Source organism: Oncorhynchus mykiss, chromosome 21, assembly GCF_057628025.1.
Source record: "Oncorhynchus mykiss isolate SJ-2025 chromosome 21, ASM5762802v1, whole genome shotgun sequence".
Classification (NCBI taxonomy): domain Eukaryota; kingdom Metazoa; phylum Chordata; class Actinopteri; order Salmoniformes; family Salmonidae; genus Oncorhynchus; species Oncorhynchus mykiss.
Window position 1 is genome coordinate 28,576,117 of NC_143042.1, and position 24,084 is coordinate 28,600,200.

The 24,084-nt window shown below is 41.2% G+C and overlaps 2 protein-coding genes across 3 annotated transcripts in view; one reads left to right on the plus strand and one right to left on the minus strand.

Annotated features, from left to right (window-relative positions):
• Positions 1-888, minus strand: part of LOC110500318 (6-phosphofructo-2-kinase/fructose-2,6-bisphosphatase) — a 46,149-nt gene extending 45,261 nt beyond the window's left edge. The window contains exons 1-2 of one of the 2 annotated variants that reach the window (XM_036957705.2): positions 644-888; positions 96-221 (exon numbers count right to left, since the gene is read on the minus strand). In XM_036957705.2, the coding sequence (XP_036813600.1) occupies positions 96-221; positions 644-734 (217 nt within the window). In that variant the 5' untranslated portion in view covers positions 735-888. The remainder of the gene's footprint in view (positions 1-95; positions 222-643) is intronic. The other variant, XM_090214346.1, reaches the window with a different exon arrangement.
• Positions 889-17,040: 16,152 nt separating this feature from the next.
• On the plus strand, positions 17,041-23,459 carry sh2d1ab (SH2 domain containing 1A duplicate b). Its single transcript, NM_001165066.2, is given in 3 exon segments — positions 17,041-17,308; positions 22,635-22,698; positions 22,881-23,459. Coding segments are annotated over 3 exon segments (432 nt in total). The 5' UTR covers positions 17,041-17,165; the 3' UTR covers positions 23,106-23,459.
• Positions 23,460-24,084: the final 625 nt, after the last annotated feature.

The window sequence follows — 24,084 nt, forward strand, 5'->3', positions numbered from 1 at the left end:
GGTATTGTGTTGTGTTAAATTGTGTTGTGTAGCGGTACCTTTTGTTGGAAATCCTATCCAGTTGAAGTATCTGGTTAATTTTGTGTATGTGGTACCTTTAGTGGGAACTCCTATCCAGTTGAGGTATCTGGTCAACTTTTTGGAGATGTAGGTCTTCCCTCTAGCAGGCAGCCCCACCATCACAATCATGGTAGGAGAGTTAGTGAACTGAGGGACGGACGCTGAAAAACACACACACACACACAGATGGATTAAAAACTGACATGGCACACACATACACATGTATTGGAGTAATACAAAGATCAAAGAACACACACACACATCAGTTTTAGACAAATGGATAGACCACGTAACACACACGCACAGACGTACGCACACAACAACACACATAGACATGGCCTTGGTCTTAGGGGTGAACGGCCCTTAGGTCTCTCTCAGAGAGGTACAGTGTTCCATACTGCAAGTCATACCCTGGCCCCAACACACACACACACACACACACACACACAATTTGAAACAATATCAAATTTCTGTTTGTTACGAGCACCAACCTGTCCTGTACAGGTAATGAACCACACAGAGACCGACCAGTATGTGTGTCTGTTGTTTCCATGTGTATATTTGTGTGTATGTGTGTACTTACACCCTCTACGTCGGTACAGCTTGCTACTCATGGAGGGAATCCAAATCTTCTCTAAAGGGTTCTGAGTTAGCTTGGTCTGCCTCTGAGACATGATTTACAAAACAGTGTCCGTATGTAAGCGAGAGAGAGACGGGGGAGAGCAAGATGGAGAGAGAGAGTAGCCTGGAGAGAAACAAGGTGTATGACACAGTTTGAGAAACTGTCTGTGTGGGTCACCTCATGATGGGAGCGGCTTAACTGTGTGTGTGTGTGTGTGTGTGTGTGTGTGTGTGTGTGTGTGTGTGTGTGTGTGTGTGTGTGTGTGTGTGTGTGTGTGTGTGTGTGTGTGTGTGTGTGTGTGTGTGTGTGTGTGTGTGTGTGTGTGTGTGTGTGTGTGTGTGTGTGTGTGTGTGTGTGTGTGTGTGTGTGTGTGTGTGTGTGTGTGTGTGTGTGTGTGCGGTATCGGTACTTGCTCCTCCTCTCCAAGTGGGGTTATACAGATGGGTGGGCTACTTCCCGAGTGGGAGGAGCTAGAGTACCAGGGCTTTATAGCACTGGGAGGAGTAGAACATATATTCACCAAACACTCTGAGCTACCCAACCACAACCACTATAACAGTCACTAAATGTTGTGGGAATGTCAGGTCTACTCATGATACTAATTATCTGATTCTGTAATTGTCTGATTCTCTAATTCTCCAATTCTTTAATTCTCTATTTGCCTCTTTCCACAAAATGAAGTGACATTCTCCACATTTTCACCATCATATTTGCATGTTTCCAATTCATGATACATTTCTGTTGTATGTGTTTGCCATTAATCCTCTGTCAAGTGTGTGTTCCCCCTCTACAGGCCAATGGAGAACACAGTTAAAAGGCATACATGCTCCAAGGCTTACTGGGAGTGACTGGAATGGCAGCACACAGTCTTTTGACCATACCAGACCATGTTTACCATGCTGTTTGTTTCTTTAGTTTAATGATCAGAATTATTTTTGGTAGAAATCTATACATTTCTGTATCCAAAAGAGCGACAAATAAATGTATTATTATTTTTCAAGTTGAATCAAACTCTGGACATTGGATTTGTATGTGTCAAGACTAACATTTCACCACTCTCCATGGTGCCTAAAGCACTAGAATGGAAATTGTATTGGGACAATTATATTGGACAATTTAGCCACTACACTTAGTCAAAAGACTCCGCTGGAAAATACTAAGTTGGAATTGAAAAACAGGATTGTTTGAAAGACTATGATTGATAATGTCCAAAGCTACACTGTCACGTCAACTCCTGCTCCCTCCTGCCAGCGCTCGACGTTGCCGGTCTACTGGCAACCTTCATCACCTCCCTGATTACTCCTCCTTTATCTAGCACCCCGTTATTGTCACTCATCAGGCAGTATTGTTTCTGTTTTATGTTCAGACGCTACGCTTGTGCATGTATGCGTTCTGTTTGTTCTTATTAAACTCACCGACTGCACCTGCTTCCTCACTCCCTGCATGTTCATTACAGAATACTGCCTCAGAGAATGGAAGCATAAGCCAACCGAGACATCTCCACTTCGCCAACACCACGACCAGCTGGCTCACCTGGGGACGGTTATGGATGAGGTCCTCCGTGATCTTCAATGTCTAGATCTTCCTCAAAGGGTGTCACTCCCAAAGAGCGGGGGAACTTCTACCATGAGTCAACCCAGAGAGCCAGCACCCCAGCCATTTCAGCAGTCTGCCCAGATCAGCGATGCCAGTTTGTCCTGTTGGGAATTTTCCAGTACATATGTGGCAATTATTTATTTCAGAAGGAGCCAGCAAAACTAGTGCACTCTATTTGTGCTCTGGGTCATTAGACACCATTAGACATGCACCTGTCTGGGGTTGGACACGACTGATTATTCCTGTAAATGTGTTATGGCCTACTATGTACTGTTGTTATGGTATTTTCCAGAACATGGGTGTCCATTTAGCAGTTAGCAGGATGACATGTATGGTAACATCATACCCGCTCTCCACTCCATTTTCAGTTCAAGCACTGGACCACTGGGATCTGGGACAATCACACACATCAATCACACACATCACAGCACAACTCACCATCACTGTGGGACCCCTGCACCAAGAAAACCTCCCCTTCCTCATCATCCAGGCACCTGTACACAAAGTTGGCCTCCCGTGGCTCCAACGCCATGACCCCACCATCTCCTGGTCGAGGATGGAGATCACACCCGGATATTGGAAGACCTGCTTTCCCTTACCCTGTGGTTCCATGTCGGTTGAAAGTTCTGTGGTTTTCTCCAAGACCCACGCCACCTGTCTTGCTCCTCATCATCCCTGGGACTGTGCCATCGACCTGCTAACAGACTCTACCCCCTGTTGGTGGCTGTAGCCAAGGCTATAGAGGAGTACATCCAGGAGGCTCTCCAAGATTCAATCATATTCATTTATAAAGCCCTTTTTACATCAGCAGATGTCACAAAGTACCATACAGAAACCCAGCCTAAAATCCCAAACAGCAAGCAATGCAGATGTAGAAGTACAGTGGCTAGGAAAAACTCCCTACAAAGGCAGGAACCTAGGAAGAAGCCTAGAGAGGAACCAGGCTCTGAGGAGTGCCAGTCCTCTTCTGGCTGTGCCGGGTGGAGAGTATGGCCAAGATGTTCAAACGTTCATAGATGACAGGGTTTCATCCTACCAGCCGCCTCCCCTGCGTCAGCAGGTTTCTTCTTCATGGCCGAGAAGGGGGGGGTCTTTATCCATTTATTGACTACAGAGGTCTCAATACCATCACCACCAAGTACCGCTACCCTTTCTCATTTGTGCCAGCCTCCATTGAACAGTGCCTGTTTTTTTTTTTTTATTATAAGAAGCTGGACCTGAAGACTGCCTACAATCGCATCCGGGAGGGGGATGAATGGAAGACAGCCTTCAGCATAATGTCTGGGCACTACAATGTCTGGGCACTATGCCTTATGGATTAGCCAATGTCTTAAGTAGGATTATTTATTCCAGGACTGATGGAAGTCCACTACAGTATGTACTGTAAATTAAGGGAGCTCTCAAATTAAATAAGGCCGGGCCAATTTAGTTTGTTTTTACCCAACATTATGAATATTTTTTAGTGGTTTTTCACAGTTGAGAGAGGATGTACCTTAAATGGCACACAAATATAATTTTCTGAAGTTTTTATTTTATGAGCTTTGATTAAAACTATTTTGATAAACTTAATGTAAACCTTGTACACAAGATATATGAAATGTTTTAAATGTTTTTAAATAATTAGTCTGAGGTAAAGGGAAAGGAAACGGAGAGAAATGCTCACGCGAAGAGGTTGAATGGCCTCTGACCTCTGTTCTGACTTTCTGGTGAGGCCTGATCACCTTCACTAGAGAGCCTAGAAACATTGGTTAAGATGTATATAAACACTCATAATTACAACAAAGTGTATAGTTAATATGTGTGATTCGGACCACGAGAAGGATAGACATGTCTTTAGTCTATTTTTCTATTCCTTGAACTAATTTATGAGATACAATTATTTCTTTATGGATTTATTAAGAGTAGTATTTCGATTTGGTATTTGTTTTATTTAACCAACTGTGTTTTTTTTACACATTAATCATGTTGTGAGTCATGTAAAATTAGGGACTTTTTTATTGAACTTTTACACTTGTATATCACTGAAGGTGTGTATAAAGTGATATATGAGGGAGTGTATTAATGTGTTAGTTCTGTTTCCGTTTTGTTTCGATACAAATATCACCAGATTGCATTTGCTGGATGATTGGGATTTCTCCCTAAGGATTAGCTGTCAAACTCCCTGACCCTGTGACTCTGTGATGAGGTCGACAGTGTGATAGGACAGTATAAACCAATTTGAAAAAATGGTTTCAACAGAATGTGTTGTTTTCTTTGACATTTGTCTTAGAAACGTTGGTGATCGGGAGCTCCTGGCGGTGAAGTTGGCATTAGAGAAGTGAAGACACTGGCTGGAAGGCACCACGGACCCGTTTCTCATCCTCACCAACCATCGGAACCTGGAGTGCATACGGATATCGGGGCAGCTGAACCTGCGCCAAGCAAGGTGCGCCCTTTTCTTTACTGGATTAAACTTCACCCTGTTAATCTCTCCAAGTTCAAAGAACATCAAAGCTGTCTCCATGATTCGGGAAAGGTTTTTTCCTGAATGCGCCGATCATACCATTATTGCCCCCATGCTATGGGACATAGACGTGAACAAACGCCAGGCGCTGGAGAAGAAACCTGCGCCTGCTACCTGTCCTCCGGATCACACATACTCCCCCACGGAGGTAAGGGATCGGCTATTGACCTGGGCGCACACATCCCTTGCCGCTGGACACCCAGGTATCACCCCACCACTCAATCCATCTCTGTTAAGTACTGGTGGCCCACCTTGGCGCAGGACGTTGCCCGCTACGTAAACTCCTGTTCTGTATGTGCTCAAACCAAGTCTCCTCGGCACACTCCAGCAGGAAACTCCTTCCCCTCTTCGTGCCTCAGTGGCCTTTGTCTCATCTGTCTATAGAGTTTGTTACTGAGTTTCACCTGTTTGATGGTTTCACCGCTGTTATGGTTGTTGTGGACAAATTCTCAAAATCTTGCCATTTTATCCCTCTCTCTGGTCTCCCTAACACTCTCCAGGTTGCTGAGGCATTGTTCCAGCAGGACTTCCAGCACTATGGCCTTCTGGAGGACATAATCTCCGACTGTGGTCCCCAATTGACGTTGAGTCTATGGAAAGCCGCACAAGCTGCGGGTAATGGTCAGCCTCACATCCGGGTACCGGCCTTAGTCCAACGGGCAGGTAGAGAGGACAAGCCAGGAGCTGGGGAGGTTCCTGAGCAGTCACTGTCAGGACCGGCATAGGGAGTGGGCCCGGTTTCTTCCCTGGGCGGAATAAGCCCAGAACTCACTCCTCCACCGGCTTGTCTCCCTTCCAGTGTGTCCTGAGGTACCAGCCGGCCCTGACACCATGGACCCCAAGCCAGACCGAAGCCCCTGCTGGCACGCAAATTAGGTTTGGGACGCTGCTCACGTGAGGATCCAACCGCCATCAGGAGGAGCAGGCGGACCACCACCGCAGTGAGGCAACATTTTCCATCCTGGTGATCGTGTCTGTCTCCCGCTCCTCCTGCCCTCCCGGAAGCTTACCGATTCCAGCTTCCCACTAACTACCGGATGTCACCCTCTTTTCACTTTTCCCTCCTCAGGTTGGTGGTTCCTAGTCTCCTTGCTGATGCCGTCCCCGACGACACCCCTCTGCCTCGCCTGTAAATCCAGGGATGTCGCCGGTCTACTAACCACCGGTCCCTGAAACCTTCATTACGCACACCTGCACCTCATCATTAGGGTTAATAACAGAGCTTGAGAAAGCTGTAAAGGAAGATTTTTTAAATTTTTTAAATTTTTATTCAGGAAAAACCCATTCAGACCATTCTCAAGGGTGTGCTGATCAGAACAATACAACAACCAATACAATGTAAAAGAAAATAACAATCGATACAAAATGCAACATTTATGAAAAACTCTTACATTCCTCAGCGACTAGATCCACAATCAACACCTTAAACTGCCCGAGTGACACCAGAACATCTAAATGTAATGAGTTCTGCAAATTGTTCCAGCAGTGTTAACATTAAAACTAAAAGTGGATTTACCTAATTCGGTGGAGACCCGAAGAACCTTAAGATTTAACGGGAGCGATTTGACAACAACCAATGAAAGTACAGGGCGCCATATTCAAAAGAACAGAAATCTCATAATTAAAATTCCTCAAACATACATGTATCTTATATCGTTTTCAAGGTAGTCTTGTTGTTAATCCTACCACAGTGTCTGATTTCAAATAGGATTTACGGGGAAAGCACCACAAACGATTATGTTAGGTCACCACCAACTCACAGAAATACACAGCTAATTTTACCAGCCAAAGAGAGAGAGAAAAAGCACAAATAGAGATAAAATTCATCACTAACCTTTGATAATCTTCATCAGATGACACTCATTTGACTTCATGTTACACAATACATGCATGTTTTGTTTGATAAAGTTCATATTTATATCAGAAAATCTGAGTTTACATTGGCGCTTTACATTCACTAGTTCCAAAAACATCCAGTGATTTTGCATAGCCACATCGATTCAACAGAAATACTCATCATAAATCCTCATCATAAATGTAGATAATAATACACGTGTCACATTCTGACCATAGTTCTTTTGTGTTTTCCTTGTTTTAGTGTTGGTCAGGACGTGAGCTGGGTGGGCATTCTATGTTGGATGTCTAGTTTGTCTGTTTCTGTGTTTTGCCTGATATGGTTCTCAATCAGAGGCAGGTGTTAGTCGTTGTCTCTGATTGGGAACCATATTTAGGTAGCCTGTTTTGTCATTGTGGTTTGTGGGTGATTGTCTATGTGATTGTCTACGAAATGCTTCAGTCTGGTTTTAGACCCCATCATAGCACTAAGACGGCACTTGTGAAGGTGGTAAATTACATTTGAATGGCATCGGACCGAGGCTCTGCATCTGTCCTTGTGCTCCTAGACCTTAGTGCTGCTTTTGATACCATCGATCACCACATTCTTTTGGAGAGATTGGAAACCCAAATTGGTCTACACGGACAAGTTCTGGCCTGGTTTAGATCTTATCTGTCGGAAAGATATCAGTTTGACTCTGTGAATGGTTTGTCCTCTGACAAATCAACTGTACATTTCGGTGTTCCTCAAGGTTCCGTTTTAGGACCACTATTGTTTTCACTATATATTTTACCTCTTGGGGATGTTATTCGAAAACATAATGTTAACTTTCACTGCTATGCGGATGACATACAGCTGTACATTTCAATGAAACATGGTGAAGCCCCAAAATTGCCCTTGCTAGAAGCATGTGTTTCAGACATAAGGAAGTGGATGGCTGCAAACTTTCTACTTTTAAACTCGGACAAAACAGAGATGCTTGTTCTAGGTCCCAAAAAACAAAGAGATCTTCTGTTGAATCTGACAATTAATCTTAATGGTTGTACAGTCGTCTCAAATACAACTGTGAAGGACCTATGCATTACTCTGGACCCTGATCTCTCTTTTGAAGAACATATCAAGACCATTTCAAGGACAGCTTTTTTCCATCTACGTAACATTGCAAAAATCAGAAACTTTCTGTCCAAAAATGATGCAGAAAAATTGGTCCATGTTTTTGTCACTTCTAGGTTGGACTACTGCAATGCTCTACTTTCCGGCTACCCGGATAAAGCACTAAATAAGCTTCAGTTAGTGCTAAATACGGCTGCTAGAATCCTGACTAGAACCAAAAAATTTGATCATATTACTCCAGTGCTAGCCTCTCTACACTGGCTTCCTGTCAAAGCAAGGGCTGATTTCAAGGTTTTACTGCTAACCTACAAAGCATTACATGGGCTTGCTCCTACCTACAGTGCCTTGCGAAAGTATTCGGCCCCCTTGAACTTTGCGACCTTTTGCCACATTGCTGTCCCCTGTCCACCTGACCGTGCTGCTGCTCCAGTTTCAACTGTTCTGCTTTATTATTATTCGACCATGCTGGTCATTTTTGAACATTTGAACATTTTGGCCATGTTCTGTTATAATCTCCACCCGGCACAGCCAGAAGAGGACTGGCCACCCCACATAGCCTGGTTCCTCTCTAGGTTTCTTCCTAGGTTTTGGCCTTTCTAGGGAGTTTTTCCTAGCCACCGTGCTTCTACACCTGCATTGCTTGCTGTTTGGGGTTTTTAGCCTGGGTTTCTGTACAGCACTTTGAGATATCAGCTGATGTACGAAGGGCTATATAAAATAAATTTGATTTGGTATGTTAGTTGCTTTTGTCAGCACAGTTCTTCTGATAGCTTCACGGTCGTTATTTGTTTATTGTTTTTGCACAGTTTACTTCGTGTTTTTGTCATCTATTAAATGATGCATTCACACCATGCTGCGCTTTGGTCCGCTTCTTACGACGATCGTGACAACATGGAATTATAGATATACCTCTCCTTAATGCAACCGCTGTATCAGTTTTCCACGGAAAAATAAACCCATGCAATCATCTGAGACGGCGCTCAGATGTAAAAATCACCACAGCCGCAACAATGGCGTCAACATAAACAAGAAATGACATGATAAATATTTCCTTACCTTTGATGATCTACATCAGAAAGCACTCCATGAATCCCAGGTCCACAATAAATGTTTGTTTTGTTCGATAATATCCGTTATTTATGTCCAAATACCTTCTTTTGTTAGCGCGTTTGGTATACATATCCAAACTCTCATTCTGGTCAGCGTTACATTGGACAAAAACTTCAAAAAGTTATATTACAAGTCGAAGAAACATTTCAAACGAAGTACAGAATCAATCATTAGGATGTTTTTAACATATAGCTTCAATAAAGTTCCAACCGGAGTATTCTTGTCTTCATGGGCAATGGAACGCAAGTGGGTACCATGAGGTATAAGCATGATCAGAAAATGGCTGCTTGATGGACACTTGATACATTCTGCTATCATTCACTCCCACAACACCATAGAAGTCTCATTACAATTTCTATTGATGGTTGATATCTAGTGGAACCTCTAGACAGTGCAACATCATAAATATCTCAAGGGGATTTCATTGGGGACTCTGGTGAATACATACAAAGCTCAGATTTCTCACAGATTTTGCCTGCCATATGAGTTCTGTTATAGTCACAGACATCATTCAAACAGTTTTAGAAACTTTAGAGTGTTTTCCATCCAATACTAACAATAATATGCATATATTAGCAAATGAGACTGAGGAGCATGGCCGTTTACTTTAGGCACCTTATTCATCCAAGCCCCTGCAGCCATAAGAAGTTTTAAGTAGCTATCGGGGGTATCTGTGCTTTATTTTACTTCTATTCTTTACTTTATTTCTATTTTTTACTACTTTTACTCCACTACATTCCTAAAGAAAATATGTAATTTTTACTCCCATACATTTTCCTTGACACCAACAAGTACTTACATTTAGAATGCTCAGGCAGGATAGAATTATGGTCAAATTCACACACCTATCAATATAAGGTGTTGTCATCTCCACTGCCTCTTATCTGACAGACTCACTAAACACAAATACTAAGTTTGTATGTCTGAGTGTTGGAGTGTGCCCCTGTCTGTCCTTATTTCACACCGTCTGGTTTGCTTAATATATAGAATGTAGTTCTACTTTTAAGTATGACAATTGAGTACTTTACCACCACTGTACTGTGGCTGTACATTTAAAAACAGATACTTTTAGACTTTCACTCAAGTATTATTCTACTGGTTAACTTTTACTCTTACTTAGTCATTTTCTAGTAAGGTATGGTTGGCTGGTTGAAGTCTCGTAGATCACTTCATTACTCCCTTTTTATTTACAAATCTATACTACACAGTCTTCCAACTTATCTAACTTCGTTGCTAAAGTATAAAAGTATGAGAGAACATATAACTCCTGAGGTGAATCCTCCTTTAGTTTTAGAGTCCCCCCATTGTTGGAATAAACTGGAAAATTCCTTGCATCCTGATTCCCTGGTGCCCCAAGGGCAGTTTGGGACTCTGGTGTTAAATTAATTAATTGAGGATTGCAGTTGTTTTGATTGATTGTAATGGTTAATTTGTTGAAATTGTAGTATTGTAATTGTACCTTGTAGTAGTGTTTAAAATGATTATTCTTGTTTTATTTGAAATTGTCATTTTCTTCGTTGTTTGCACTCAGTGCACCATTGTAAATGATACCTTGGTCTCAATTGAGCTCCCATGAATAAATAAATACTACTACACCCTGCCATGTATTTACTGACATTACCCAATAAAACCTTGTATTACACCATACTATCCTGTATTATGCCATACCACCCTGTATTACCCCACACTAGCCTTTATTACCCCACACTAGCCTGTGTTATGGTCAATGGCGCCGAAGAAGATGGCTGAGGAGATTGTGTTATTGTGTATGTTTTTTCACGTTATTTGTAACTTATTTTGTTATAATGTTTCTGACACCTTGTCTCATGACCGAAAAGAGCTTCTTGATTTCAGGGCAGCAATTACTCACCCCGTACTGGAGGAATTCTTCCTCTTCAATGAGTCGGATGGGAAGGATTTACTCCAGACAAGGCCCTCATCCCCGTCATTCACAGGAGGAAAAGATGAAAAGATGAAAAGATGAAATAGATGACATACAAGTACGTATATCCTACCAACGAGACACTAAAAACTAAAATATGTTATGTTTCACCGAGTCGTGGCTGAACAATGACATGATTAACATAAGGCTGGCGGGTTTTAAGCTTATTTTGCAGGATAGAACAGAGGCCTCTGGTAAGACAAGGGGAGGAGGCATATGCATATTTGTAAACAACAGGGGGTGCACAAAATCTAAGTAAGTCTCGAGGTTTTGCTCGCCTGAGGTAGAGTATTTCATGATAAGCTGTAGACCACACTATTTCCCAAAAGAGTCTATATTTTTGGTAGCTGTCCACAGCAAACCGATGCTGGCACTAAGACAGCACTCAATGAGTTGTATACGGCCATAAGCTAACAGGAAAAAGCTCATACTTAGGTGGCGCTCCTAGTGGCTGGGGACTTTAATGCAAGAAAACTCAAATCAGTTTTACCTCATTTCTATCAGCATGTTAAATGTGCAACCAGAGGGAAAAAAAACTCTGGACCACCTTTACTCCACACATACAGACGCGTACAAAGCTGACCATAATGCTATCCTCCTGATTCCTGCTTACAAGCAAAAACTAAAGCAAGAAGCACCAGTGACTCTGTCAATAAGAAAGTGGTCAGATGAAGCAGATGCTAAGCTACAGGACTGTTTTGCTAGTACAGACTGGAATATGTTCCGGGATTCTTCCGATGGCATTGAGGAATACACCACATCAGTCACTGGCTTCATCAATAAGTGTATCGATGACTTCATCCCCACAGTGACCGTACGTACATACCTCAATCAGAAGCCATGGATTACAGGCAACATCAGCACTGAGCTAAAGGGTAGAGCTGCCGCTTTCAAGGAGCGGGACTCTAACCCGGAAGCTTATAAGAAATCCTGCTATGCTGTCAGACGAACCATCAAACAGGCAAAGCATCAATACAGGACTAAGATTGAATCGTACTATACACCGGCTCCGACGCTCGTTGGATATGACAGGGCTTGCAAACCATTACAGACTACAAAGGGAAGCACAACCACAAGCTGCCCGGTGACACGAACCTACCAGACGAGGTAAATCACTTCTATGCTCGCTTCGCGTCAAGTAACACTGAAGTGCATGAGAGCACCAGCCATTCTGGATGACTGTGTGATCACGCTCTCCATAGCCGATGTGAGTAAGACCTTTAAACAGGTCAGCATTCACAAGGCCAGACAGATTACCAGGACGTGTATTCCGAGCACGCGTTCAAGCTAATCACTAAGCTAAGGACCCTGGGACTAAACACCTCCCTCTGCAACTGGATCCTGGACTTCCTGACGGGCCACCCCCAGGTGGTGAGGGTACATAGTCACTTTAACTCTACCTACATGTACATATTACCCCAATTACCTCAACTAACCGGTGCCCCCGCACATTGACTCTGTACCGGTACCCCCTGTATATATCCTCGCTTGTTATTTTACTGCTGCTGTTTAATAATTTGTTACTTTCATTTTCTATTTTCTATTTTTTACTTAACACTTATTTTATTTTATTTTTTTATCTTAACTTCTTTAAGCATTGTTGGTTAAGGGCTTGTAAGTAAGTAAAACCTGTTGTTTTCGGCGCATGTGACAAATACAATTTGATTTCTTACACCATACCACCTTGTTTTACCCCATACTAGCCTGTATTTCAGTGTATTACCTCACACCACTCTGTATTATCCCACACTACCCTATATTGCCCAATATTACCCCATACAACACTGTAATCAAATCAAAATCAAATCAAATGTATTTATATAGCCCTTCGTACATCAGCTGATATCTCAAAGTGCTGTACAGAAACCCAGCCTAAAACCCCAAACAGCAAGCAATGCAGGTGTAGAAGCACAGTGGCTAGGAAAAGCTCCCTAGAAAGGCCAAAACCTAGGAAGAAACCTAGAGAGGAACCAGGCTATGTGGGGTGGCCAGTCCTCTTCTGGCTGTGCCGGGTGGAGATTATAACAGAACATGGCCAAGATGTTCAAATGTTCATAAATTACCAGCATGGTTGAATAATAATAAAGCAGAACATTTGAAACTGGAGCAGCAGCACGGTCAGGTGGACTGGGGACAGCAAGGAGTCATCATGTCAGGTATTCCTGGGGCATGGTCCTAGGGCTCAGGACCTCCGAGAGACAGAAAGAAAGAGAGAATTAGAGAGAGCATATGTGGGGTGGCCAGTCCTCTTCTGGCTGTGCCGGGTGGAGATTATAACAGAACATGGCCAAGATGTTCAAATGGGACAGCAAGGACAGCAAGTCCTGGAGCATGGTCCTTAGAGAAAGAAAGAGAGAAGGAGAGAATTAGAGAACGCACACTTAGATTCACACAGGACACCGAATAGGACAGGAGAAGTACTCCAGATATAACAAACTGACCCTAGCCCCCCGACACATAAACTACTGCAGCATAAATACTGGAGGCTGAGACAGGAGGGGTCAGGAGACACTGTGGCCCCATCCGAGGACACCCCGGACAGGGCCAAACAGGAAGGATATAACCCCACCCACTTTGCCAAAACACAACCCCCACACCACTAGAGGGATATCTTCAACCACCAACTTACCATCCTGAGACAAGGCTGAGAATAGCCCACAAAGATCTCCGCCATGGCACAATGCAAGGGGGGTGCCAACCCAGACAGGATGACCACATCAGTGAATCAACCCACTCAGGTGACGCATCCCCTCCAGGGACGGCATGAGAGAGCCCCAGTAAGCCAGTGACTCAGCCCCAGTAAGCCAGTGACTCAGCCCCTGAAATAGGATTAGAGGCAGAGAATCCCAGTGGAATGAGGGGAACCGGCCAGGCAGAGACAGTAAGGGCGGTTCGTTGCTCCAGAGCCTTTCCCTTCACCTTCCCACTCCTGGGCCAGACTACACTCAATCATATGACCCACTGAAGAGATGAGTCTTCAGTAAAGACTTAAAGGTTGAGACCGAGTTTGCGTCTCTGACATGGGTAGGCAGACCGTTCCATAAAAATGGAGCTCTATAGGAGAAAGCCCTGCCTCCAGCTGTTTGCTTAGAAATTCTAGGGACAATTAGGAGGCCTGAGTCTTGTGACCGTAGCGTACGTGTAGGTACAGTGCCTTGCGAAAGTATTTGGCCCCCTTGAACTTTGCGACCTTTTGCCACATTTCAGGCTTCAAACATAAAGATATATAACTGTATTTTTTTGTGAAGAATCAACAACAATTGGGACACAATCATGAAGTGGAACGACAAAACAAAAACTGAAAAATTGGGCGTGCAAAATTATTCAGCCACCTTAAGTTAATACTTTGTAGCGCCACCTTTTGCTGCGATTACAGCTGTAAGTCGCTTGGGGTATGTCTCTATCAGTTTTGCACATCGAGAGACTGTACATTTTTCCCATTCCTCCTTGCAAAACAGCTCGAGCTCAGTGATGTTGGATGGAGACCATTTGTGAACAGCAGTTTTCAGTTCTTTCCACAGATTCTCGATTGGATTCAGGTCTGGACTTTGACTTGGCCATTCTAACACCTGGATATGTTTATTTTTGAACCATTCCATTGTAGATTTTGCTTTATGTTTTGGATCATTGTCTTGTTGGAAGACAAATCTCCGTCCCAGTCTCAGGTCTTTTGCAGACTCCATCAGGTTTTCTTCCAGAATGGTCCTGTATTTGGCTCCATCCATCTTCCCATCAATTTTAACCATCTTCCCTGTCCCTGCTGAAGAAAAGCAGGCCCAAACCATGATGCTGCCACCACCATGTTTGACAGTGGGGATGGTGTGTTCAGGGTGATGAGCTGTGTTGCTTTTACGCCAAACATAACGTTTTGCATTGTTGCCAAAAAGTTCAATTTTGGTTTCATCTGACCAGAGCACCTTCTTCCACATGTTTGGTGTGTCTCCCAGGTGGCTTGTGGCAAACTTTAAACAACAATTTTTATGGATATCTTTAAGAAATGGCTTTCTTCTTGCCACTCTTCCATAAAGGCCAGATTTGTGCAATATACAACTGATTGTTGTCCTATGGACAGAGTCTCCCACCTCAGCTGTAGATCTCTGCAGTTCATCCAGAGTGATCATGGGCCTCTTGGCTGCATCTCTTCTCCTTATATGAGCTGAAAGTTTAGAGGGACGGCCAGGTCTTGGTAGATTTGCAGTGGTCTGATACTCCTTCCATTTCAATATTATCGCTTGCACAGTGCTCCTTGGGATGTTTAAAGCTTGGGAAATATTTTTGTATCCAAATCCGGCTTTAAACTTCTTCACAACAGTATCTCGGACCTGCCTGGTGTGTTCCTTGTTCTTCATGATGCTCTCTGCGCTTTTAACGGACCTCTGAGACTATCACAGTGCAGGTGCATTTATACGGAGACTTGATTACACACAGGTGGATTGTATTTATCATCATTAGTCATTTAGGTCAACATTGGATCATTCAGAGATCCTCACTGAACTTCTGGAGAGAGTTTGCTGCACTGAAAGTAAAAGGGGCTGAATAATTTTATACGCCCAATTTTTCAGTTTTTGATTTGTTAAAAAAGTTTTAAATATCCAATAAATGTCGTTCCACTTCATGATTGTGTCCCACTTGTTGTTGATTCTTCACAAAAAATACAGTTTTATATCTTTATGTTTGAAGCCTGAAATGTGGCAAAAGGTTGCAAAGTTCAAGGGGGCCGAATACTTTCGCAAGGCACTGTATATATGGTATTTTCTTTCACAGTTACAGTAAACAATGCTTGAAATCCAGTACATTGCACATGTGGTTTTATACATTTGAAATACCATAGCAACAAGCTTTTTGAATGAGGTAGGAATGTATATGCCCATACGAAAATATAAAATACTTAAGTAATACTTTTATAACAAAACATACTTTAGAAACAACATAGTACACAAAAAAACATGGCTAGTCTTCAAAACAAATAGAAAAATTATAATAGGACAGGCTAATATTAAACACTCACAGGTAGATCAATTACAAAGCTTAGGTAGGCAGTTTACTCTAAAGTAGAGGGAAATTGCAGTGTCTCAACATACAGTAGGTAAAGAAACGTTGCCACATTTGGTAGAATTTGTCAGAAGAATCCTGTAGTGTATATTTTACCTTCTCCAATTTAATAAAGTGTAAGACATCTTTAATCCACACAAAATGAGAGGGAGATTTCCACAGAAGTAAAATTAACCTTCTTGCCAACAAACTCACAAAGGCTACAAAGTTAGATATGTATTTTGGTAGTGTTATAGTATCAGGTATTATCCCAAATAATGATGTTATGAAAGTAGGAGCAAAAGGCACTTGTAATACTTTAGATATGGTATCACAGATGGCAGACAAATAGTTATGTAGAGAAGAGCATGACCAAAACACATGTATTAATGAAGCAGGAGCTTGCCAACACCTGTCGCAAACAGGATCAATGCACATTAAATATATTTTATTATATCATCATTTATAATTCTAATTCTAATTAATTTATAATGTTGTTTAGGATGTTGTGGAGGTGTGTGTGATGTTAATGTGTTTTAGAGCTGAGTGTGATGCTAGTAACAATGTTTTAGAAGTGTGTGCGATGTTAGTATGTTTGAGGTGTGTGATGTTAGAAATTATGTTTTAGAACTGTATGTGATTCTAGTAGTGATGTTTTAGATGTGTGTGTGATACTACTAAGGATGTTTTATAGACATGTGTGATGTTACTAATGATGTTTTAGAGCTGTACCATGTCAGTAACGGTGAAAGCATACCGTGCCGACCAATGCTGGTGTCTGTCTATCACCTCTGACCAAAAAACATCGGCCAGCATTTCATATCAATTTCCCTGTGGCAACCCACTGCTAATAATTGTTGGTGCGGTCTGCTTTCCCCTTAAAGATGTTTTGCACGGAGACGGTTAAGCAGGCAACACTCCTCTGCGCAGTGCATCATCAGTTTTTTCATTCAGAAGTGTCAAACTGATATTTTCCCCTGTTCTTTATTTCTATTGTTGTGGAAATATTCAGTTTGAGGCTTTTGATGTTGCTTCCTGTCAGTATGACTTAACTTCCTGAGAGAGCTGCAAACCTACCACGGAAATTAAATGTGTGAGAGAGAGAAAGAGAGAGAGGGAAAGAGAGAGAGGGAGAGAGAGCAATGGAGAGAGAGAGAGAGTGAGGTGAGAGGTTAGATACTTGGCTTGCCTGCACTCAGATAAGAGGAAACTGAGATCTGCCAGCATCCACACATTACAGACATTACAGAAAGAGAGGTGTCAGCTGGTGTTCTGAGCTTGGTTTTAGGAGGCTGAAAGTCGACTATTGAGAGGATAGTGTTAGCAGTATAGTAGTGTGGAGTGGTCCACAGCCATGGAACAGGAAAAACTAGCCGTGTACCACGGAGCCATCAGCAGAGAGGAGGGGGAGATGAGGCTGTGGACAGCAGGACGGGACGGCAGCTACCTGATACGCAACAGTGAGAGTCTAGCTGGGCTCTACTGCCTCTGTGTGCTGTGAGTATCTTACACACACAGTGGTGGAAAAAGTATTAAATTGTCACACTTTAGTAAAATAAAAGGCACCTTAATAGAAATTGACTCAACAAAAAGTAGTTACCCCATTAAAATAATACTTGAGTAAAAGTGTAAAAGTATTTGGTTTTAAATACAATTAAGTACAGTGGTGAGAAAAGTACTACTTGAGTACTTGAGTAAAAGTAAAAAGTAAAAATGCTATATTCCTTAATATTAAGCAAAACTGATTTTCTTGTTTTTTTTTCAAAAAATAAACAACTGCAATCCTCAAGGAATGAATTTAACACCAGAGTCCTAAACTGCCTTGGCGGCACCAGGGAATCAAGGTGCAATTTAGCAGTTTATTAATTTAGCAGTTTATTCCAACAATGGGAGGCACTAAAACTAAAGGAGGATTTACCTAAATTGGTCGAGACCAGAAGTTAACCAACCCTGCAAGCGGGTTTAGTAACTCATACTTTAATACTAGCAAGTTAGGTCAGTTGGAAGCTTGTGTAGTAGAGCTTTGTAACAAAAAGGGAGTAATGAAGTGATCTATAGGACTTCAATGAGGACCAGCCAACCTTTTGATACAGGATGCAGCGGTGGAAAAAGTACTCCATCTTCATACTTGAGTAAAGTTAAGATACCTTAATAGAAAATGACTCAAGTAAAAGTAAAAGTTACCCAGTAAAATACTATTTGAGTTAAAGTCAAAGTATTTGTTTGTAAATGTACTTAAGTACAGTGGAGGTAAAGTACTAAAGTGTTTTACTTAAAAGTAAAAGTAAATGCTATATATCAAATTACTTATATTAAGCAAACCGACAGCATTTTGTACATTTAACACTCCAACACTCAAATTTAATTGACAAACTCCTCCAGATCAGAAGCAGTAGGGACACCTCATATACAGTAAATGCGTGAATTGGACCATAACTATATCCTGCCTAAGCATTCTAAAATTAACAAATACTTTTTGGTGTCAGGGAAAATGTATGGGTCAGGGAAAATGTATGGAGTAAAAAGTACATATTTTCTTTCAGAATATAGTTATGTAAAAGTACTAAAAAATATAAATAGTAAAGTGCAGATACAGTGCCTTCGGAAAGTATTCATACCCCTTGACTTATTCCACATTTTGTTGTGTTAGTCTGAATTCAAAATGGATAAAACAAATAATTGTATCTCACTCATTTATACACAATACCCCATAATGACAAAGTGAAAACATGTGATTCCCACGGGGGACCAGTATGGAAATGTATGCACTCACTACTGTAGGTCGTTCTGGATAAGAGTGTCTGGTAAAAGTCTCTAAGAGCTTTCCACACCTTGATTGTGCAACATTTGCCCATTATTCAATTCAAAATTCTTCAAGCTCTTTCAAGTTAGTTGTTGATCATTGCTAGACAACCATTTTCAGGACTTGCTATAGATTTTCAAGCAGATGTAAGTCAAAACTGTAACTCAGCCTCTCAGGAAGATTCACAGTCTTCTTGGTAAACAACTCCAGTGTAGATTTGGCCTTGTGTTTTAGAGTATTGTCCTGATGAAAGGTGAATTAATCTCCCAGTGTCTGGTGGAAAGCAAACTGGAAGGCAGTTTGCTTCCATTCTGTTTTTTTTTTATCCTAAAAATCTCCTCAGTCCTTAACAATTACAAGCATACCTATAACATGATGCAGTCACCACTATGCATGAAAATATGGAGAGTGGTACGCAGTAATGTCTTGTTTTTGATTTGCCTCAAACAAAATACTTTGTATTCAGGACAAAAAGTGAATTGCTTTGCCACATTTTTTTTTGTGGTATTACTTTATTGCCTTGTTTGCAAGTTTTGGAATATTTGTTATTCTGTACAGGCTTCAATCTTTTCACTCTGGCAAATAGGTTAGTATTGTGGATAGGGCTGTGGTGGTCACAACATTTTGTCAGTTGGTGATTGTCAAGCAAATAACTGTTGATCTCACGGTAATTGACCGTTAATTAACACTTTTAGCATCTCCTGGCTTCCACACAAACCACTGATGCAGACCTTTGGAACATCTACATTTTAAAAATTCTAATAAATCCATGTAATATAGTCTACACCTTCACAATAAATCCATTATTTATTTTAGACAGGTCTAAAGAAGCATGATATGAAGAACATGTAGTCTATTTCAGAAGAACAGAATAGCATACTCTGAGTTGTCCTTATGTTAGGTCCTGATTTAGCTATGTCAAATGGCTGTGGGCTACACTAGTTCATTTAGCAGACAAGATTATCTTAGCATGACATGGCATTATTTTATACTATGAAGAATACAATTGAACAATGCTGAATAAAATAGAAAGGATATTTTCTCCAAATGATTTGAAGGAGTATACACATGCTGTATTGAGTGGTTAACAAAGAAATGGGTACTCCTATATGCTTAATTTAGAGTTATTAATGTAACTTTAGTTGTTCTACAAATGTTGGGCTAATATGTTTTGATTTTTAATACATTGAAAGGCTGCATTGTTAAAAAATAATTTATTTCACCTTTATTTAACCAGGTAATGTTAGTTGAAAACAAGTTCTCATTTGCAACTGTGACCTAGCCAAGATAAAGCATAGCAATACGACACATACAACAACATAGAGTTACACATGGAATAAACAAAACAGAGTCAATAATATAGTAGAACAAAAGAAAACAAAAAGTTATATACAGTAAGTGCAAATGAGAAAAGATAAGGGAGTTAAGGCAATAAATAGGCCATGGTGGCGAAGTAATTACAATATAGCAATTACACACTGGAATGGTAGATGTGCAGAAGATGAATGATGTGACTAATGATGATTTGAAAAAAGTAGCTTGAAAGGCATGAGCTCTGCTTTGGGTTTTTTTGCACAGACTGTACACACGACATCAGTCGTTTGACAAGCACTTGATAATGCCTAGAATTTCACAGTGGCATCCCTTTTGTGTGGCAATAATGTACCCTAAAAATAATCCAGGACTTTTGCGGCAAGAGGCCATTAGGCACGTCTCCCTGGGTGCTGCACGCTCCATCATGTGAATGTGTATATTTCACGTGCTACAAGTGAAGACAGACACATCGGGGACACAACTGCACCTGTCCTTATGCAATTCCAAGATGCATATTGAAGATATTGGAAGAACTGTCCACATTTACTTTTCGTCAGCCAACAATATTAGTAGGCCTAATGAACAGCAAGATCACTAACCTATGTCAATCTACTATCCCCCATAGTACAAAAGTCGGACCTATTCTATTCTGTGGAAGAAATTCATATTTCAAACATAGTCTGGGACAGTTGTGGGATCCAAAAGATCCCAAATTAATACAACCACTTAGCATCAAATATTTTTTTACGCAATGTGGCTGACGCAACAGATCAGAACATTTAGCTTAATATTTTGATAAACTATTAGGCTATTTCTTCACATTATAAGCGCAGCAATGTGCATATGGTGGTAGGCTATAAGCGCAAATGTTCCATTAGCGGAAAACACCATTATCAAAGGTGACAGCAAATACAATTATGCATGTAATGCTTTTATTATAAAGGTGCATTTTTATGTTGACAATTATCTTCCCCAAACTTATGTATACCAGTTAGGCTCTACACCCCTTGTAAAGCAGATTAATGTGCCTAATTTTATTTGGCTACTTTAGTTGTGATACAAACCTTATTAAAACATATAGGCCTATGGGGTAGGCTACATGAGGTGTGAGACTGTGATTCGAAAAAGTTGCAAAAAAAAGGCATTGTTTCTTATGCTGGGCATCATTCACAAGTGATAATATATAATTCATAGGCTAGTATTGTCCACCATCTGACTATTCTTGATTTAATCTTGTCTTTACATATACTAAATAATATATGTGTGAAATTAGTTTTGATTTAGAATAGACCATTATCATGCACCTGTATCAGAACACTATGTACTTAAATAGTGAATGGAGGACGCTTTTCCCTGTGGTTTATTTTCATGCCAGCCATGTAGGCTATACTCCTGTTGAAAATATATGCAATGTGCTTAATATTAGGAAAGTTGAGAAATATATAGAGTAGGCTTAGCCTATAGAAAGCTGATCCTCCTATTTTTTGTGGAGGCCATCACTCTTGTTTTCTTGCGCAATTGCATAGCCTATTGAAATGTTGCACAACATGCAGTGTTTGATTTGATTTTTGAACACATTTGCATTGCTGTCAGAGTTATTAGAGGGACAATAGAGTGCTGAGTACCAGGCAGTTAGTAAGTTTGGTAGGCTACTAATCACGATCAACAGCTTCAGAGCTTAGAGAAGCTTAATTACCATGACTAAACTGTCACATGGAATTTGACTGCCTTTCATGACTCGTGACTGCCAGTGTGGCAGTAATATGGTTACCGCAACAGCCCTAATTGTGGAGTAACAACAATGTTGTTGATCCATCCTCAGTTCTCTTATCACAGCCATTAAACTCTGTAACTGTTTTAAAGTCACCATTGGCCTCATGGTGAAATCCCTGAGCGGCTTCCTTCCACTCCGCTGCAACTGAGTTAGGAAGGATGGTTGTATCTGTGTAGTGTCTGGGTGTATTGATATACCCTCCAAAGTTTAATTAATAACTTTGCCATGCTCAAAGGGATATTCAATGGCTGTTTTTTATTTCTACCCATCTACCAATAGGTGCCCTTGGAAAACATTGGAAAACCTGCCTGGTCTTTATGGTTGAATTTGAAATTCACTGCTCGACTGAGGGACATTACAGATCATTGTATGTGTGGGGGTACAGAGATTAGCTAGTCATTCAAAAATCATGTTAAACACTAGTATTGCACACAGAGGGAATCAATGCAACTTTATGTGACTTGTTAAGGACATTTTAATCCTGAACATAGTTAAGCTTGCCATAACAAAGGGTTTGAATACTTATTGACTGAAGACATTTCAGCTTTTCATTTTTAATTCATTTGTAAAAGCACAATTCCACTTTGATTTTGTGGGGTGTTGTGTGTAGGCCAGTGACAAAATCTCAATTTAATATATTTTAAATTCAGGCTGTGACACAACATAATGTGGAAAAAGTAAATGGGTGTGATTACTTTCGGGAAGGCTCTGTACCCCAAAAATCTACTTAACTAGTATTTTTACTTAAGTACTTTACACACACACACACACACACACACACACACACACACACACACACACACACACACACACACACACACACACACACACACACACACACACACACACACACACACACACACACACACACACACACACTGTGATTGTCTGCTATGTGCATGGTCAAACTTACTGTGTGGGTGTGTGTGCAGGTATAAAGGCTATGTGTACACATATAGGCTGTCCCTGGATGGTGGAGGCTCCTGGACAGCAGAGGTAAGACACCAGACCTCCTGTCTCTCTCTTTTTCGCTCTTTCTCACCCTCTCTATCTTTCTCAAGCTCTCGCCACCACACTAACTGATGTTATTCCTGATTCCTCCTGTCTCTTTATCTCCCCATCTCCCTTTCTCTCCCCCCCTTTCTTTCTTCCTCACCCTCTCTGTCTCTCTCTTCTAGACTACTCCCGGTGTGGAGAAACGATACTTTCGGAAAATGAAGAACTTGATAACAGCTTTCCAGAAACCAGGCCAAGGCATTGCTACACCTCTCCTCTACCCCGTAACCATACAGAGTCACACGCACCCTGTCACCACAGAGAATCATACACAGCCTGGCAACATGAAAGCACACCCTAGCAGCCCGCCACCAACTCACACCACTGAGAATCATTACCAACAGTAGACAACAGCTTAGAGACACAGAGGGAGACAGACTACGCTAGAGACAGACATTCTTGATGTGGGCCTGTATTCTTATGTTGTCATTGTGCCAGTCATTAATTTGAAAATAGCATTTGGTTTCGGTATCAAAACTTCAATGTGATCCTTTAAATCTCTTTACATCTGTAGTATCGACGTTCTATATTGGTGTTTAAAATGTGTTTGTAAGACAGTATTGTTGCTATATTTGATTACAACTCAACTACATAGTTTCATGTCAGCCGATTAAATAGTATGCTTTATTTTTAAAGTAAAATAATTTCTAACTGACAAATGAAAATGTGTTACCAATGCTAATAAATAAATGCCATTGGTTAATATGTACGTTTCTGTAAAGTTTATCTATCTCACACATGCATGGCACCTCATCATGGACAATCATCTCCAGGAAAGACTAAGGCCTTAATTAATTCAGATCAAGCTTTAATAACCCGCATTGACCGACATCCACATTGTGCATGTTTTTGGCGGTATAAGCTGTCAAATAGGTGGATGGTCTTGTGTGTCCCCACCAGGTTAGGAATTCAATGGGTCGAGAGAAAGTGTAGTGCATGTTTTCATCTTAATTTGGATGGAGGGATTTATTGTCTATCAGTTTAATCGAGGAGTATTTTTTATTTATTTTACCTTTATTTAACTAGGCAAGTCAGTTAAGAACAAATTCTTATTTTCAATGACAGCCTAGGAACAGTGGGTTAACTGCCTTGTTCAGGGGCAGAACAGATTTTTACCTTGTCAGCTCAGGGATTCAATCTTGCAACCTATCAGTTACTAGTCTAACTCTCTAACCACTAGGCTACCTGCCGCCCCAGTAGACAATAGAACATCAGGCAATCCTGTGTTTGAATTTGTAACACGGCTGCATGGGATTTGTCGGATTATAAATCTGGTGTGGTTTCATTGCATCCAATTGCTGTGTTTGTGATAGCGTAATGCAAGGA